This window comes from Ovis canadensis, chromosome 23 (assembly GCF_042477335.2).
Source record: "Ovis canadensis isolate MfBH-ARS-UI-01 breed Bighorn chromosome 23, ARS-UI_OviCan_v2, whole genome shotgun sequence".
Taxonomy (NCBI): Eukaryota; Metazoa; Chordata; class Mammalia; order Artiodactyla; family Bovidae; genus Ovis; species Ovis canadensis.
In genome coordinates this window covers 33,315,495-33,332,590 of record NC_091267.1, presented here as the reverse complement: position 1 = coordinate 33,332,590, position 17,096 = coordinate 33,315,495, and the positions used below count along the sequence as shown (strand labels likewise).

Here is a 17,096-nt window from a genome sequence, read left to right as displayed (position 1 = left end):
AATGGTGGGGCTCTTAGCAAAAGGCAGAGTCCCACAGGAGTTAAGAGTCTAACCGGGAAGCGACGAGAGCCCCCCATCCCAGCCCTCAGAACGGGGTGGGGGGACAGACGGGGGCACGGCACCCTCCCTTTTAGAGTCAGTGCAAGGATCGCCACAGGGTCCCCAGGAACAGGGGACTACACAGTTAAATGTGGCCCTGGCATGGAGGGGTCCTCTGAGCCCTTCCCTGGAGGACACCCTCTGGGCTTCTGGGCTCCCAGAACACTCATGGTGGCAGACCCTGGGGGGTCTGGGCGCCCTTATGTCTTACCTGTCCCCCACACACAAGGGACAGCCTTTCCTTCTGCTTCCAGGCTCTGGGGGCCTCCTGTTGACAGGCTCCCCAGCTCACCCTGGGGCCATCCGCCCTGGCCTGCTGGTGAGATGAACCCACGGCTTCCACTCCCGGAGCTGGAGGGATGTGCAAGGAGCCCAGTCTCCATCCTCCTAGACCACGGCTGCAGTCTACATTTTGGGGAACCGATTGAGGCCATGACTACACTGGCTACCTATTTAAGCCTCAACGCTCTCTATCCTACATCCCCAACGAACAGCCCGCCCACCCCTCGGCCCATTTTTCTCCCTCTCTGAGGCTGCACCCATTCTCTGCAGGAAGCCTCACCCACACAGACGCACAAGCGTGTTGAAGCCACACACATGTTTGAGTGCCTATTGTTAATTCTAAAAGGGTTGGCCTGGCCCCAGGGGGTTCCTGAAGAAGACTGGCAGGCAGGCTGTGGGGAGAAGAGACAAGGAAGAAGGGCAGTGGAGAAGGGAGGGAGGGGGGTGTCTGGGCTTGTAGGAAGAGCAGAAAGGGCTGCTGGAGGTAATCCAAGAGGGCTTCCTGCAGGAGGTGTGAGGTGCCCATGAGGACACGGGCAAAGCAGCAAAATAATGAAGAGCCAAGGGCAGTGATAAAGAAGTGGTGGCCTGCGCTCCCTAGCTAGCTGCGGACACTGCCAGCCCAACTGGGGAGAGGCAGGTTCGCTTACCGGGCTTCTGCGGATCCCCAAAGGCAGGAGAGCCCTGGCTCTCGGGTTAGGGGCACAGAACCTGCCTGGGACCACGTTCTCCGAGCATCGCCCCGCCTTCCTCTTCCGCGAGGCTGTGGCACGCAGGTGGGGGCTGGTGGTCCCCTGGTTCCCAGGGAGGAGCCGGAGGGTGGCGGGGAGGGGGTTGATGGGGTCCTGGCTCTCAGACCAGAGCCCTGTTGGCTGCGCGGAGGATGGAGGGAGGCAGGAGGAGGCGAAATATAAAAATATCCGCGAGAAGTGCGGCGCTGGGCTACAGTGTTATTAAACTAAAGCATCTTATAAAACTCAAGCCATTAATAACAGGCTGCTGCCACGTCGGGGTAATTTATTCAAATTGCACGTCCCGGATAGAGGAGCAGATGTTTCAGAGCTGCTGGTGTCACGGAATGAGCTCCAAGGGGGGAGGGGGCGGTGCCGAGCCGGGGAGAGGGGCGGGGAGGGGTCCTCAGCCTCGCTCAGCAACATTCCCCGCCTTCCTAGGCGGCAGGGCCCTCTCTCCCGGCTGCCTGCCGGAAGCGGGAGGGAGGACCCCGCGGGGTGGGGGACAGCTAATTTAGCTCAACAAGTACCAGGATAGAAAACCAGGGGCAGAGGGCAGGCAAGCAGCGCGCCCTGCCTAGAATGTCGCTTCTCCACCGTATCCAGCTGAAATGCCACCTCCTGCTCGAAGCTGTCCTAGGTTTTTCCACACTCACTGCTTGGTGCTGGGAATCAGAGGGTCCAAGGCAGTGGCATCCCACTCCAGTACTCTTGCCTGGAGGATCCCATGGGCAGAGTCCATGGGGTCGCTAGGAGTTGGACAGGACTGAGCGACTTCACTTTCACTTTTCACTTTCATGCATTGGAGAAGGAAATGGGAACCCATTCCAGTGTTCTTGCCTGGAGAATCCCAGGGATGGGGGAGCCTGGTGGGCTGCCATCTATGGGGTTGCACAGCGTCGGACATGACTGAAGTGACTTAGCAGTAGGCTCCTTCCAGGTGCACTAACCACCAGCTGGTGACCCCAGCAAGTAATTCCCTGGGCTTCGGTGTCCTCTTCTGTCCAATGCCCAGTATTACCTAAGCCGCGGAGTTGGGAGAAGGGAAACACAAGTCACCCACAGGAAGGACCTGGCCCATGGCAGAGAGGGAGGAGTTCAGGCCTGTGCGATTCCTGCACTGCACCTGACGGCCCTCACTTGAGGTCAACTTAGTGTATTAGAGGTCTTGTCCAGTTTCCTAATGGTCTCACTGTTTCTACACCAGTCCCAGCCAAGAATCCACCTGCAATGCGGGAGACCCTGCTTTGATCCCTGCCTCAGAGCACCTTCCTAATGGTCTCACTGTTTCTACACCAGTCCCAGCCAAGAATCCACCTGCAATGTGGGAGACCTTGCTTCAGATCCCCTGAAGAAGGGAAAGGCTACCCACTACAGTATTCTTGGGCTTTTCTGGTGGCTCAGATGGTAAAGAATCACCTGCAATGCCGGAGACCTGGGTTTGATCCCTGGGTTGGGAAGGTCCCCTGGAGAAGGGAAAGGCTACCCACTCCAGTATTCTGGCCTGGAGAATTCCATGGCCTGTATAGTCTATGGGGCCGCAAGGAGTTGGACACGACTGAACGAGTTTCACGTTCAGCCAAGAATTGCGTTGGTGGGGCTCGTCTGTCTGGGGTGTGGAATGCATACAATGGATGCTCAATCAGAGCTTACAGAACAGAGCTGTGCGGGGGTTACTGTAGGGGTAGGACTTCGGGGCCTTTCTACTCTGATGGGAAAGGGGCAGCGAAGCTCGCACAGTCCTCCCCTTGGGCTTCCTTCAGCACTCTCCTCTGGGTCTTGGTAGGTAGATACTAGTACCTGGATCCTAGTAGGTGGTCAGGGCCTCAGGCTCCGGGTCTGGCCGCAGTTTCCAGGACACAGACCAGGAAAGTTGGTGGCCCCAGGGGTGCAGAACTCTGGTAGATGAAAACGCTCCTGCCTAATTTTGCCTTTCTGGCAAAGCACACGCCTTCCCCATGAAGCCATTTCTGCCTCTCATTGGCTCTTCTCCCAGAGTGTTGGATGCTGGGGGTGGGGGGTGAGGTGAAGAGTCTGAAGACCCATCGGCAGGGAACACAGAAGGTGGGCCGGGCAAGGTCTAGGTGCTCTGAACTCACTATTTAAAATGGATGAAAAGAGATTTTTCTCTGTCTGGCAGATCTGGAGGTTTGCTTACAGAGTGGGATAAAGTGGAGCTCAGCCCAATCGAGATGCTCTGGAACGCCCCCCTTGGGTGTCCAGCGTTGTGCTTGGGTTCCCCTTGCTGACGAGAGGCCTCCAGCGGCCCCTGATGGTGTGGTGAACGGTGTGTGGAGACGAGGGTGACGCTCCAGAAATGTCCCAATTGGAGGCAGACACGTCTCTTCCCACAGGCCCCACCCCTATGGTACCACTACAGCGTGATGAGAAGAAAGCGAAGAGGCCCTTCTGTCCCTCACACAGCCCTGACCTGAAATGACACCACTAGAGTGATGTGAGTGAGGGAGAGATGCCCTTGGCAGGACAGCGTCCCTGCATTTAGCAGATGCTGGTGCCCAAGCAGGGGGCCTTCCCCAGCCATTTCTGGTCTGGGCTGGGGGCTGCCCCGGACAGCAGGCTGGGTGGGGGATTGGCTGTCAGGAGCCTGGGGGAGAGTGCGGGGGGCCACCCAGAGCCCTTCCCCCCAACACCCCAGGGGAGATGAGGGGAGGCAAGACTGTGATGGCAGGAGGGGGCTTGCTCCTCTCCACCCCAACCCTGGCCATCTCCCAAAGTGGCCCCTGCCCACCTGACCGGGAGCTCACGGGTAGCCGTGGGCCCTGTGTCTCTGTTCCCCGAAAACTGGACCTGCTAACAGCTCAGGGTTCATTTCAAGCGAAGGAGAAAGCGCAGCCCCACACTCGAGGGGCAATCAGCGTGCTCTGTGATGAATGGAGCCCGTGTCACTCAGTGAAAATGAATATTTCTTTGCGATAATGGCCAGATGGTAGCAACTCTCCGATCCAAATTAAAACATGCATGATAAATGCCAGGAAAACAGAGGAAGACAAAACCCCAACCTGGAGTGAATTCTCTCTATAAATCTTCCCCCTGCACCCCCTCCCCCTCTACCACCGCGGCCCTCCTAATAGCCATTAAATTATTAAGACGCACTGCAAGGAGAATGCCAATGTCAGCGGCATCCGCCCCGCTGCCCACGGCTGCCCCCTGCCTGAGGGCCAGGCTTTGGAGGGCCTGGGGTGGGGGAGATGAAAGAGAGGGCTGCTTTTTCGTCCAGCAGAGAGCTGAGAGGTAGAGAAAGTTCCTGTTTACAGAGCCGAATGGGAGGCTGGCCTGTGAGGCTGGGCCGGCAGACTTGCTCTGATGAGACACGAACACCCACTGCCTGACTTCATGGCTCAGACAGAGAGCGGGAGAGGCGTTCTGAGCTGGAAAGACCAGAGAGGAACTGCTGGAGACAGCATTCCCGCAGCATGGGCCCTGAAGAGGGCCCGTGCAGAGCTGGGCATCTGGAAGGGTCAGAGTAGGCTGTCCGAGGGTGGCCGCATGCCTGAAGGTGGGCATGTACCTGGAGGTCTGAATGCAGCAGGTACTGGGCAGGGCCGGGGTGGCTTTGGGGCTTGTATTTCATGGTGACAAAAGGGCTCTTGAACTTAAGAGTTTAATTCTCATGCCCTCTGCCCTCTCCCCTCACAGCTGGAGATCGGAAGAGCCTCTCCCGAATCTCCTTCACACCTTGTCTGGCCCCGCTGCAGGTGACCAGCCTTCCCATATCCAGCTTTCACCAATGACCCGTTCCCTTCATCTTCCAGAAGACCCCCGGCTCTTTAGTGGGGCATTCCCTGGAGCCCTCTCCTTGAGTCATGCGGTTTCCTCATTTTTCCTGGACAGGGTTTATGCCACAGGGCCTGCGTCCTGGTGTCACTGGTTTCTCAGCCTGAATTCCCTCCAGTAGGGAGCCTCCTCCAGGAAGCCTTCCCTGACTGCTTCCCCCTGTACAGCTCTCCCCTCTGCCAGCCATGGTGCCTGCTGTCTCCACGATTCTTCTGGTGCCCTTGACATCTAAGCTGATCTCCTCACCAGACTGAGCTTCTCTAGGACCCAAAGCTCAGCAAAGACTTAAAGAATCTGGATTAAAAAATTCTGGAATCCCCTACACATTTGTCTTTCCTGGTCAGCTCTCCAGGGGCGGGGATCATCTCTCTGCATTTCTGAGTCACTTGCAGTCAGGCATTCATGTCCAAACCTTAAGCCTCCTAAGTCACCTGGGCCTGTTACCCAGTTTGGATGTGGCATCTGGGACAAGACATCCATGAGTCAGCATCATGGGCTTGTCTCCGAAGTGATCGAAAAGAAAATCTATGCTGGCTTGTCCCTGCTGCCCTCCAGCCTCTGCCAAGCCTTCCTCCTCTCCAGGCCTGGCAGACAAGACCCTGAGTGCCCAGGCTGGCTCTTCTCTGCCAGCAGACGTGGAGTGTCTCCACCTGCCTACCCCCCAGCTAACCCTCGGTGCTAAGAAGGACCACAGACAGGCTCATCTTGTTGCTACCTTTGCACCTTGGAAAGTTCAGCTTCGGACCCTCCCCAAATTCCCCTACACCCATGCCCATTCCCAAAGGGCATCAGGGAGGGGAGTGAGGAGCTGGAAAGCTCATCCTGAAGGCTGTGGTCCAACTGCATCCTTTGTGCCTCTGAGAGGGGGCGTGGATGCTGGGAGAGTGTTCTCTGGGTCTTGGCACCACAGCCAGGCCTGAGAGAAGGCAGCAAGGTCCTGGCTGAAGGGCTGAGTGTGAAGACTGATTACTGACTGTGTGATCTTGGGCAAGTCACCTCTCCTTTCTAAGAGAACAGGGGTGCTGCTTGGCCCACCCTGCAGGGCCAAGACTGGTGTGCTCTTACTGGAGGCTCTGGGTGGCCTAATGGGAGACCTGAGGTCCCTACTGACTCTCAATCTTCCTTCCAGTGTCCTGGCATGGCTTTAGCAGCAGCTGCTGCAGGCATTGCCTAGATCCCCTGTGTATTGTCCTGAACTGGGTGGGGAAGGAGCAAGCCTCTCTAACAGCAGACAGGCACATCTGATCAGGAAAACTGGGCAGCGGCTTATGGTAGAGAAACAAGCCCTGGGATGGGCCCGGTGAGCTGGGACTGAAGGGTGAGAAGAGACAGTTTGGCCCCAGACTCAGACTGACCGTGCGCCACACCCAGGACTTCTGTGCCCTGGAATACGAGGAGCAGGGAGACCCACAGTGCACCACATCTGGTCTTCTTACTGCAGGGAGTGAACCCTTCTCTCCATCCAAACCAACTCTACTTTATTGTTCAAAAGATCTAAGATGCCATGTATTTGCCTCGTTTGCCTGTTTTCATGTTTTTGACTGTGGCACAGTCCAGGTGCTACCTCTTGGTAAACCTGTCATCCCAATTATCACCTCCTCCAGGAAGCCTTCCTTGGCTCACTCTGTTTTGGTACATTCACACGCACAGTACAGCTCTGGCCCTGGGAAGTATGATTTCTGTTGGCACTTTGTTGATCACACCTTGTCAACGGTCCTCACCTCCATCACCTCTCACCGGTGGAGGACTTGACTGTAAGAATAGAATAACCACAGCAGCTGTCATCAGGGAACATTCCACAGCTAACCAACTGCGTTCCACCTATGGCAGCTCCGAGGGAGTGTCACCATCCCCTTTGCAATAGGAGCTGGTGAGAGATTGTTGTGGGATGACCAGCACCATCTCTGCCCGGCTCTCTGCTCCGGCTCCCTCCCCACATCCGGCTGAGTCTTCCTAACCTACTGTTTGGAAAGCATGACATATATATATATACACACTGTCACCCTCTGCCCCAAAGCCTTAGATGGCTTCCCTTCACCTAAATGTGTCAGTTTAGAGCACCTTCTGGAAATCACTGCTCCCATATCCTGCCCTCCCTCATTCCTGCCCTCCCTCATTCCCACCTCTTGGGATCCTCCAAGCTGTCCTTGGCTCGGGCTATCTTCCCACCTGGGAAACTCTGCCTTTCCTGTGCAAGTCCTCTCCCCGTGAAGGTCAAGCAGGGGTTACCCTTTCTCATCTCTCTGGTCCTCAACGTCTCTCCCTACCTCTCACCCCCACCTCCCCCTGCACAGCCTCACCGCTGCCACGTTGCTGCTATCAGGCTGTTTCGAGTGGGGTGTGTCGGGGGCCAGGAGGGCACTGGATGGGTCTTGCCTGCATCGGGGTTCACTGGAGGCTGCGCTGAGGACTGCCTCTGCCATCCTCTCTCATATCCCGCCTGCCTCCTGGGGCAGTGTGCATCCACCTTCTGCGTCGTGCACACAGTGCCTGCAAAAGCACCCCGTGGGACAGCGCGGGAGACAGGGTCCATGGTGCCCTCGCTCTGTCATCCCTGTTCCTGTTGTTGGTCCCTTCAGCCTGGGCACACGCGAGGCAGCTTTTAAATATCATCCAGGAGCCCATTTGCAATGATTAATATCCCATTTCCCCTGAAACAGTCCTTTGCTAAATTAGCCGGGGGCCAGAGGGAATTTGGTGAGGAGCCACGAGTCTCCACTTAACTTGCCGAATGGATTAAAAGAACTTTAACAACAAAATGCAGATCAATCAACACCCCTTCCCCCAGCTGCAAACCTAAAGTCCATTTAAGCTCAGCAGGTTTGCAGTTAATTATAATTTCGCACCTATGGCAGGAGTTACCGAGGTATTTATAACGTGCGTCTGCCCCACGGGGGCCCTCTCTAGGGACCCTTTTTCCCAACAGCCGCTCTTCCTTCTCCAGCCACAAAGACCTGTCTTCATGCAGCTGCTGTTGGGTTCAGTTGTGTAAACAAGAGGACCTTTCTGGAGTTTAAAATTTTCTTTTTAAAAGCAGCCTGGGAGAGAAAGCAGGCAAAGATCCTTTTAAGTCAGAAGGAGCAAGGGTTGTGGAGAATAAAACCCCAGAACAGAGGAACCTTACACCAGCAAAGATTGAGGGCAGGAGAAGAAGGGGAAGACAGAGGACGAGATGTTTGTCAGATGGTATCACCAACTCGATGGACATGAATTTGAGCAATCCCCAGGAGTTGGTGAAGGACAGGGAAGCCTGGTGTGCTACAGTTCATGGGTTCAGGAAGAGTCAGACACTACTGAGCGACTAAACAGCTTGGAAATTCCTAAACAAAAGTAGGCAAGATTACGGTCAGATGTGTGGTAAAACTTCCTGTCCACCAAAGAAGCCAAGCCCTGGGTGGGCCACTTGGCCTGGTGATGAGATGTCTGATCTTCAGTCCTCCCCAAAGGCATAGGGCCCCTGCCCCAGGCTGCTCCTTGAGCATCACCACTGTCTGGGAAGTGGGGACGTGCTGTCTTAGATCTGACACGAATTTCCTGAGCTGAACATTGTAATGCCTTTTCTTTAAACATCAGTCCAAAATAAATCAGGGACGCGAGTACACGAGAGATCTGCTGGGATATCAACTCGGGCTGGTGTTCAAGGGAAAACATTACAATCTACAGCTCAAGAGATTCCAGAGGGAATAGGGCAGGACAGGCTGACAAAACAGGATTTCCAAGCTCTGAAGGAGGCTGAGAGAGGCCAGGAGTTGCTTTCCTTCTGCGTGGTTTTTAAAAGCGGGAGGGCAGTGTGAGAGGTGGACTGGGGTGCTGGGGGACCAAAGGGGATGTGGCTGGACACAATGGCCCCTGAGGCCCCTCCAGGGCACCAGGCGCTCGTCCAGGCCTGGCTGCCCCGGGCAGTTAGCTATCTCCCAACCAAAGGTTCACCTTGACCCCTCGCTCCAGGCCCTTGGAGGCAGACACAGCTGTGAGAAAGGAGCATGATGTTGAACCTAATGACTGAGGAGCTGAAGATGCGGGGGTCTGCAGGGTCTGGGGGCTGTGGTAAGGAAAGGCAGCCCGGTGCACCCTCATCACACACACGGCCAGCAGCCCTCAGCAGAACACACACCCTGCCTGCTCCCAGGGGCTTCTGTGGGGCCACAGAAAGGTGGGGGCGGGGGCGGGAGGTGTCTTCTGCTCTGAGCTGTAGACCCCTCTCCTTTAGGTGGCTGCCTGGGGCCTCAGTCACCGGACCCCTTCTCAGCTCAGTGACGCATCCTCTGGCGGAGGTGAGGTGGGCTCCACTCATTTTGAGATCTCTCTGGCGGGGTACCAGCCAGGAGCCCCAGAGTAGAGGTCAGGAGGTGCTGAACCTGGACGGACACTCCTGACGCCCCAAAGGGGAGAGACTGGGCACAGGGTGGGTGGTGCCCTAGCTGTGGGACTCAACTTCCAGACAGTAGCTTGGCTGTGGCAGAAATGAGGCGGTTCTTGGGGTTGGGGTCTCTGCTCAGCCCACCCGCACCCGCAGGGGAACCTCACCCAGGACCTTCTGCAACGGTTCACACCTGCCTCCAAGCCTTTCCTAACACCTCCCCCCCACACTGCCCCAGAAGCTGCATCTTGGGTCAGGTCATCTAGAGTAACGCCATTTTTCAAAACCTTGTTTCCTACCGTTTTGGCATCATTCTGATGAATCCTCAAAATGCTGTGGACCCTGGCCCTCTGGTCTCATGTTTCGTGTACCCCCTCCCGCCTGGAGCATGGCAGAACCGTGAGGGGCCTCTGTCTCCCTGGAGGCTTTGGTCGAGGGAGTCATTTGTTGCCTCTCGAGACTGGAAAATGGAAACTTCTGTATATTGAATTTTCTGAAAGCGGGGCCATTTCACCTGCCACTTGCGAAACTGCCTAATTAGCGTATGGGACTAAATAGCTAGAAAAGTCAAAGTCTGGAGGTGAGAAACCCAGCGTCAGGGGGTCAGCAGGTGGCTCTGGCTCTCTAGGGTGCCAGGACCTGAAGGGGAGACCCACACCCCTCAGCTGGTCCTCCAGTGGACCCTCCAAGGCCTCCCAATTGCACGTGGTCTGGCTCTGTTTAGAAATAAAAGAATGCTCCGAGGAGAAATGAGGAACTTAATAGAATTTTTAAAGCGGCAGGAACTGATGGGGCTACAGATGGTGGAGGACCGAGTCAGCCCCGGTTTTGTGGCAGGGAATGTGGCCTCGGGGAGGGTCTCGGAGCCACATCCATGCATCAGGTCCAACCTCATTAGCTGGCCCAGCGGGACTCTGCTGCCACGCAAGCGCTGGCCGGGATGAGGGGCCCTGAAGATGCTGGTAAACGAACAGGGAGCAGCGAGAAGCTCAGAGGGTCGCGTGGCTAAGCGACTGGCCTGCACCTGCTCTGCACGGAGCGGAAATGAACGTCTCACGGACATGCTGTCACACTTGCCCCCAGCCCGGCTGGTGGAGAGACCAGACGTGGGCTCCCAGGCTCCAGGTTTCCCTATGTGGGGGGTTCACGGCTGGGGTGCAGGACCACTTCCTTTTTCCTCTCCGGAGCCTCCCCCAGGCCCTGAAGATGGCGGGAGACACAGGAGCTCAGCCCTCCTGCTGCGTCGCCGGTACCCTCCCTTCCGTGATCGCAGGCCCCCATCCAGCCTCCCCTCTCGGGATCAGTCTAAGCTGATGAAGGGCCCCTCCGGAAAACACGCCCGATGGACCAGGGAGGGGCTGGGGGAGCCCCCTGGCGGTCTCCACAGGGGCATGACCACGCCCCCAGCTCGGGCCTCACACTGGAGGCTGGAATGTGCCCCTGTGGTTTCCAGTTTAGGTTCTGGACGGGTGAGAGCATGGCGGCCATCCCTCAAGGCGGCTCTCCGCGTTGCTTCCGTCCCCCCCATCCACAAGGGCCCCTTGGTGCCTCTCTGCTCGCTCTGAGGGGGCAGCCCCTTGGGTCCCCGAGTCACCTCTTCCCCAGGTCTCCCTCCCAAGCCCTCTTGGTTTCTAACTTCTCCAGCTCTTCAGCCTGACATCTCGCTGTTTCTTTTATTTTTTTTTTCTTCCTGTCATTTCATGTTGATGAGCTAAAACTGATGACGAGCCCGTCTGGGCCCCGCCCCCAGTCACTGGATCCCGGGATGGGGCGGGGGACGCTCAGTTCCCGCCTCACTGGGAGCAGGTGTGGAGCTGGGTGCGCGGGGGTCCCTTTGTTGGTGTGGGTGTGCTGCAGGATGGGGGGAAGGTGTGTGAGTGCACCCCGCTGGGGGCTTCTCCATACACAGCCTGGATGAGGCTCCCGCTAGCTGAACCTCCTGACCTGTAGCCAGTTGGGGAAGAGGTGGGGGTGGCTTCTGGTGATGGAGCCAAGTATGGCAGGGGTGAGGTTCCTAGAGGACAGCTCACATCTGCTGGGGTGTGGCTAGGAGTGACGGGGGTGGGGTGGGGTCAGGCCAATGTCTACTCTGCTGGCTCAGGTCTCAGCCACTCCTTCCCTCGTCCAGGGGTCCTACTTGCCTGCTGACTCTCTTGAGAACCCTTTGTGGGGGGGGGGGAGGGGTGGACCCCAGCCCCAGCCTCCTCCAGTTCAGTCCAGGGAGTCCCCAAGCAGTTTTGCTGCCTAAGGCCAGGCTGCCTAGAGCCTTCTTTTCTGAAAGGAGCCCCCATAGCCTGCCCACAGGGGCCTGGCTTGGGGCGGGGGGGCGGGGGCCCTGTCCTGTCCTTGGCCATAAGGCCCACCCTGGACTGAAAGCAGGATGGATGGGAGGGGTCAGCGCTGTGGGCAGCACCCTGCGGGCATCACCCCCAAAACAGAGTGACGTGGAGAGGCCAGAGGGCCCCTGAAGCCGCGGAGATGCTGACTGTGAAGCAGCTCTCAGGGCGGGTACATCGGTCTGCTGGGAGACACGGGACATCACCAGGCATGCGCAAGGAAGCATCCTGCCCTCTGAGATGTCAGGGCAGGTACTGGTGGGGGTGTGGGGGGGTGTGGGTAGGGGGGGTAGGGAGTAGGGGGGCTGTGGTGGGGGGCCCACCATGTGTTTTGCTGTCCCCAGCCTGGCTCACTCCCCTGGTGAATGAAAGGGCTTGCTTCCGTGGGGCTGGGGGTGAATCTGAGCTGAATACACTTTGCTCCAGGAAGCTCTGTGGGGTTAACAGGATCTTCCTTGCAGTCGGGGTGGCTCCTTCTCCTTTGGTTTTCTTTCACAGCTGGAACGCTGGCTCTTGGTGGTATTGGGGCTGTCTCCTCTTCTCCTGCCCAGGGGTATTTGAGCTCTGCTGCTCTTTCTCTGCCGGGTCCCCACACAGGGTCAGTGGCTCCTGCTTCTGACCGAGACATGCACCCCCTTGGCCCTGAGCTCGGGGCTCCATTTTCACTTCGTGCCCTCCCTGTCTCCTGCCGCGTCTACATCTCTTGGTCCAGTTTTCACCGCTGGGAAGCCCTCCCTGCTTGCTGCTCAATGAGCTCTCTCTTCTCTGACCCCTGCAGTCCTGGTCTCCCGTGTCTTATGGGTAGGTCTAAAAGCTCCTTGTCCAGCTGGGACCTGCCTCCCTCACCTGGGACCCTGCTCCTTGCCCCTTATTTACCTTGAGAATGAACCCAGAGGTACGACAAATGGCTGTGGCACCTTCCTATTGTCCCCGGAGTCCAAAAGACTATCCTAGGAGTCTGAGGACTGCAGAGCATCTGGGTGCTGGTGACTGACAGGCAGGGCTTTAAATTTTGGCTCGGCCACCACATAGCTGTGTGATCTGAAGCAAGTTATGTGGCCTCTCTGGGCCTTCGTTTGTACCTTTAAGCGGGGCCAAACTTCCACCTCCCAAAGTTGTTGTATGGGTTAAATGTGTGTGTTTAAAATCCCAGCCTTTGGGAGTTCCCTGGCAGTCCAGTGGTTAAGACTCTGTGCTCTCACTGCCAAGGGTGTGGGTTCAATCCCTGGCCAGGGAACTAAGATCCCACAAGCCGCATGGTGCCCCCCAAAGAAAAATAAATAAAATAAAATAAATGCCAGCCCTCAGTGGGTGCTCTGTAAACACCAGCTCCCCTGGGAAGTGAGCTCTCTTGTCCTTGGGTGAAGACATGGAGGCCCAGAGAAGTGGTGTCCAGGCTAGAGCTCATTTTGCACAAAGGTGGGGCTAGAACCCAAGACCAGAACAAGAACTGCCATCCTGTACTCTTCCTGGGGAGCCCCAGCCAAGCACCTAGCCTGTGGAACCCAGAATGTGGAGAGCCAGGGTGGGGTAAACCCACCTCTCCCTGCAGGACCCCTTCCTCTCGCCCCCACACCTGTGCCCCCAAGTCTCCCTGGCTCCCGGGCTTCTTCCCTCCTTCCTGCTTCTGCCCAGGCCTCTCTCCCCCTTCTGCCCCTTCCTCTTCTCCTTTCTGGGCTCTTCCTTTCCTGTTGGATTTCTCCTCCCCTCCCCCTCCTACCCCTGCCTCTGTCTCCGTCTCCGATTCCCATTTCTTTCATCTTTGTTAATGCCCACCTCTCCCCCATTCCCCTCCCTCCACAGAAGAAGTATTTAATGGATATTAAATTATTTTAAACTTTCTTTTTTTTTTTCCAAAGAGCTTGGTGATGATGCTGACTCAGGATCATCTCACTGTCTAATATTGAATATGCAATTAATAGATAGATGTTTAGGTTTGGCTCTCTTTCCCCTGCCCCCACCCCCACCCCCTTGCTGCCGCAGGAAGGATAAAAAAGCTGATTAATCTGGTTTGGGGCAAGTGTTAACGTGGGAGATATATGGGAGAAAGGAGATGAGGTTAGCAACTTGGAGTCGGAGGGTGGCTGCCTCCAAGGCAAGTGAGGGAGAAATGGTTTGTGTTGGAGCTCAGCACGCGGGCCTCGCAGCACGGGCTGTGAGCCTGGTGTAAACCCGCGGGGCTCTGAGCTGGTGGTGGTGGTGGAAGGCCCTCCCCGCACTGAGCCTTCTTCCGGCCACTCCACCTCCCCAGGTGTGGAATGTACCTTCCTTCAATCAACTCAGGTGCCACCTCCTCTGAGGCCTCTGGCTGCCCCCACCTTGGGGACCCCTCCTCTGGGGGTGTGGGTGCCATCCGAGCTCCCTCCCTTACTTGATGGCTCTCCCCCAAAGGGCCGGGGTCTTCGCTGCCTCTGTGAGACCCCGCCGCACAGCAAGGACATTGCTGGAGGCCTGGCCCTGGGTGTTTGAGGAGCCTCTGTGTGCAGAGAAAGGCGAATAACTGGGCTGCCAGGAGGGGGCAGGAGCCGGAGTGAATCAGTTGGTCTCTGCAACGCAAGCCCTTCACATCTGCACGATTTCTGCTCTCCAGCTGACCTGTCTCCACCTCCACGATGGGGCTCCCCAGGACGGGACAGTCTCAGGGGCATGGGGCTCCTTTGGGTGGCACCAGGACACCGGTTGGCCTGTTTGGCGTGAGTTGAGGCCTGCATCCGGAGGGCCACAGAAACCTTGTACCCAGGTGGGAGCCCTGCTGGGCCCCCTGAGGGCAGCGACCTGTGCTGGAGGGACCCTAGACATCCCCCAAGGTGGGCAGGTGACCTGAGGCCACACTACAGGACACGGAGCTCAACTCTGAATCTTGCAAGTAGCTTTTGTCTATTTGACTTCAGGCTCTTAATTTCCTGGAAAATTTGGGGGGAGGGAGGGGGAGGGAGAGAGAAGTTCCTCAGTGCTCAGCTGAGCTGAGAATGACTGTCCAGGCCCAGTCAGGGAGGGCCCAGGGGCAGAGGGTGCTGGCGTGGGCATGGAGTGGGCACAGTGCCCGGTCAGAACCCGGGATGGTGGGTGCTTGACAGAGGAAGCTGGAGCCTGGCCTGGTCCACCCTCTGTGTACAGTAAGGGTGAGGCCACGCTGGTGGAGAGGACAGAGCGTCCCCTCGGGGAGCGGGGCCTGCGTCTGTGGGTGAGGCTGTGCGTGTCCTTCTGTTCTGGCCCCTTCCAGACATCGGTCTGTCTGCCTGTATCTAGGTCCAGCATCTTGGCCGGAGTGGCCCCACACCCCAAGGGCAGCCCTCCTCAGACTTGCCCAATCTGGCCTGAGCTTCCCACCACAGATGTGTGCTAAGTCACTTCAGTCGTGTCCAACTCTTTGCGACCCTATGGATTGTAGCCCACCAGGCTCCTCTGTCCATGGGATTCTCCAGGCAAGAATATCGGAGCGGGTTGCCGTGCCCTCCTCCAGGGAGTCTTGCCCACCCAGGGATCGAACCTGCATCTCTTCCATCTCCCACACTGGCTGGCAGGCTCTTTACCACTGGCATCACCTGGGATGGCCAGGGAAGGATTGGAGCCCATTTCCTCCCTCTCATCCTGGTGCCCTTTCAGCCAGTCCCGTCCCATCACAGTGGGGTTTTCCTTCCTGACACAGAGGCGGGCCTGCCCTTCTGGTTGTCTTAAAGGGGGCAGTGGAGCACCAAGGACATCCTGCCCATTGACTCACAGAGAGGAAGGAACCCCAGCAAAATGCAGACCCCAATCCATTCTCCTCCTCTTCAGTCGGTCCCCACACCAGCCACCCAGGGCTCCAAAGCCCCGTCCCAAGCCCCAGCCACGAGGTCCCCAGGGGGCTGGAGGCGGCGGCAGGGAGTCGCTGCAACCCCTCCGGTGGTGGGGATGGGGGCGGGAATGGAGGCAAAGGAAGGGCTGAGACAAGTGGGCCCTCGGGTGAAGCGGGAGGCAGGAGGGGAGAAGACGGGGCCGGAGAGAAGGGAGGGGCAGAGACAAGTGGGCCCTCACGTGAAGGGGGCTGGCGCAGGCAGCTACTACCTCCTCGGCTCTCGCTGTCCGCCGGTTTCACCTGGATCGGCCGGTTCATCTGTAACAGAGCACAGAGTGGGCAGCATTAGAGCAGGCGCGCCTGCACCCCGAGGTGCGCGAGTGTTCAAGGGACACGGCACACGCCCACTCCTCGGACGCGGACACCCACGCCCCCAGCACCCGTGCGTGAGGGTCTCCACTAAAGCCCCGACCCCTCCCCTCCCCAGCGCGGTCCCTAGGACCCCCCCTGATTTCAGGAGGGTGTCTCAGGACTGAAGACCCTGAGGTGTTGCCAGCCGTGAGGGGCTCTTGCTAACTTCGATGTCGGTCCACCCAGGACACAGCTGGTTTTGCCGAGCTGGTCTCTGGCCGCAACTGACTCCTTCCTAGCTTGGGGCCCGGCAGCGAGTGGCACCCCACCCCTGTGCCATCCCCCAGACGCCGGCGGTTGGTCCCAGGGGTGCCCAAGGCTCCGGGCCTCGCAGCTCCCGGTTGGAGCAGAGCTCAGGGTTGGGGCTCCAGACTGCAGCCAGGCTGTCCCCTCGGTGGGGTGGGGGCGGTATGTGCGGGATCGGCAGCTATTCGTCTCCTGTGACGTCCGGGTGCCAGGAGGACACCAGAGAACCGCCTGCCTCCCCATCTTCCAGCTGCCGGCCTCTCGGGAGGATCCATGCAATGCCTCGTTCAGGCCACTAGGGGGCTCGCAACTCCAAGGATCCAAGGCTCCGCAGCCTGTTTTTAATCCTGCTGCCGGAGGCATAGGATGGGCTAGGAGGCCCTGAGGTCCCAAGATATTTCAGACAATAAAAACGGGAGTAATCGCGCAAATGGAATAGAACTTTGTGTCTCTGCCCGTGCTTCTGCGTGTCACGTACCTCCCTGATCCCTCATTCTACCTACATTTCTCTCCCAAACGCACCCCGATAGGCAGTTAGGTACTAAACGCCCCATTTGATAGATGCAGAAGCTGAGGCGGGGCGGCACGTGCCAGGATGTGCCTGGGAACCCGGGTCTGCCAGGGCTATCTGAGGGCCTTTTGTTCTGTACCAGGTGACTTTTCATTGCCACTTCCCCTCGTGTCCGGAGGCGGCTGGACTAGCCCGTGGCAAGCTTCCTCCTGGTCTAGGATTCTGAGCAAGTTTTGGCTGCGTCAAGACGACTGGGTGGGGGAGCGTGGGGGCCCATGACTCAGCAAGGTGAAGAGGAAGCTGGGGAAGGGCAGAATCGCTCGAGGAAGGACATAGGCGGGAGGCAGGGCACAGAGTAGAGGACCAGGAAGCCAGGTCGCCAGGCGGCAAGAGAGGATGCTGGGAGGCCGGTGCACTGAGAGGGCTGGGTGCCACTGTTTGCTCAGAGGTCCCCACTTGGTGCCCCCTGTGGAGCTGAGGGAAAGGAAGGTGCTGGGTATGCAAGCTCTGCCAGCAGAGTTAAGTGTGCGGTACAGGGACCTCCAGT

At 57.9% G+C, this 17,096-nt stretch overlaps 1 protein-coding gene across 4 annotated transcripts in view; it reads right to left on the bottom strand.

Moving 5' to 3' along the window:
- CELF4 (CUGBP Elav-like family member 4) overlaps positions 1-17,096 on the bottom strand; it is a 315,739-nt gene that overhangs the window by 58,754 nt on the left and 239,889 nt on the right. For 3 of the 4 annotated variants that reach the window (XM_069568696.1, XM_069568697.1, XM_069568698.1), the window contains exon 3: positions 15,651-15,699. In XM_069568696.1, coding sequence (XP_069424797.1) covers positions 15,651-15,699 — 49 coding nt within the window. Of the gene's footprint in view, positions 1-15,620; positions 15,700-17,096 lie in introns of all 4 variants that reach the window. The other variant, XM_069568695.1, reaches the window with a different exon arrangement.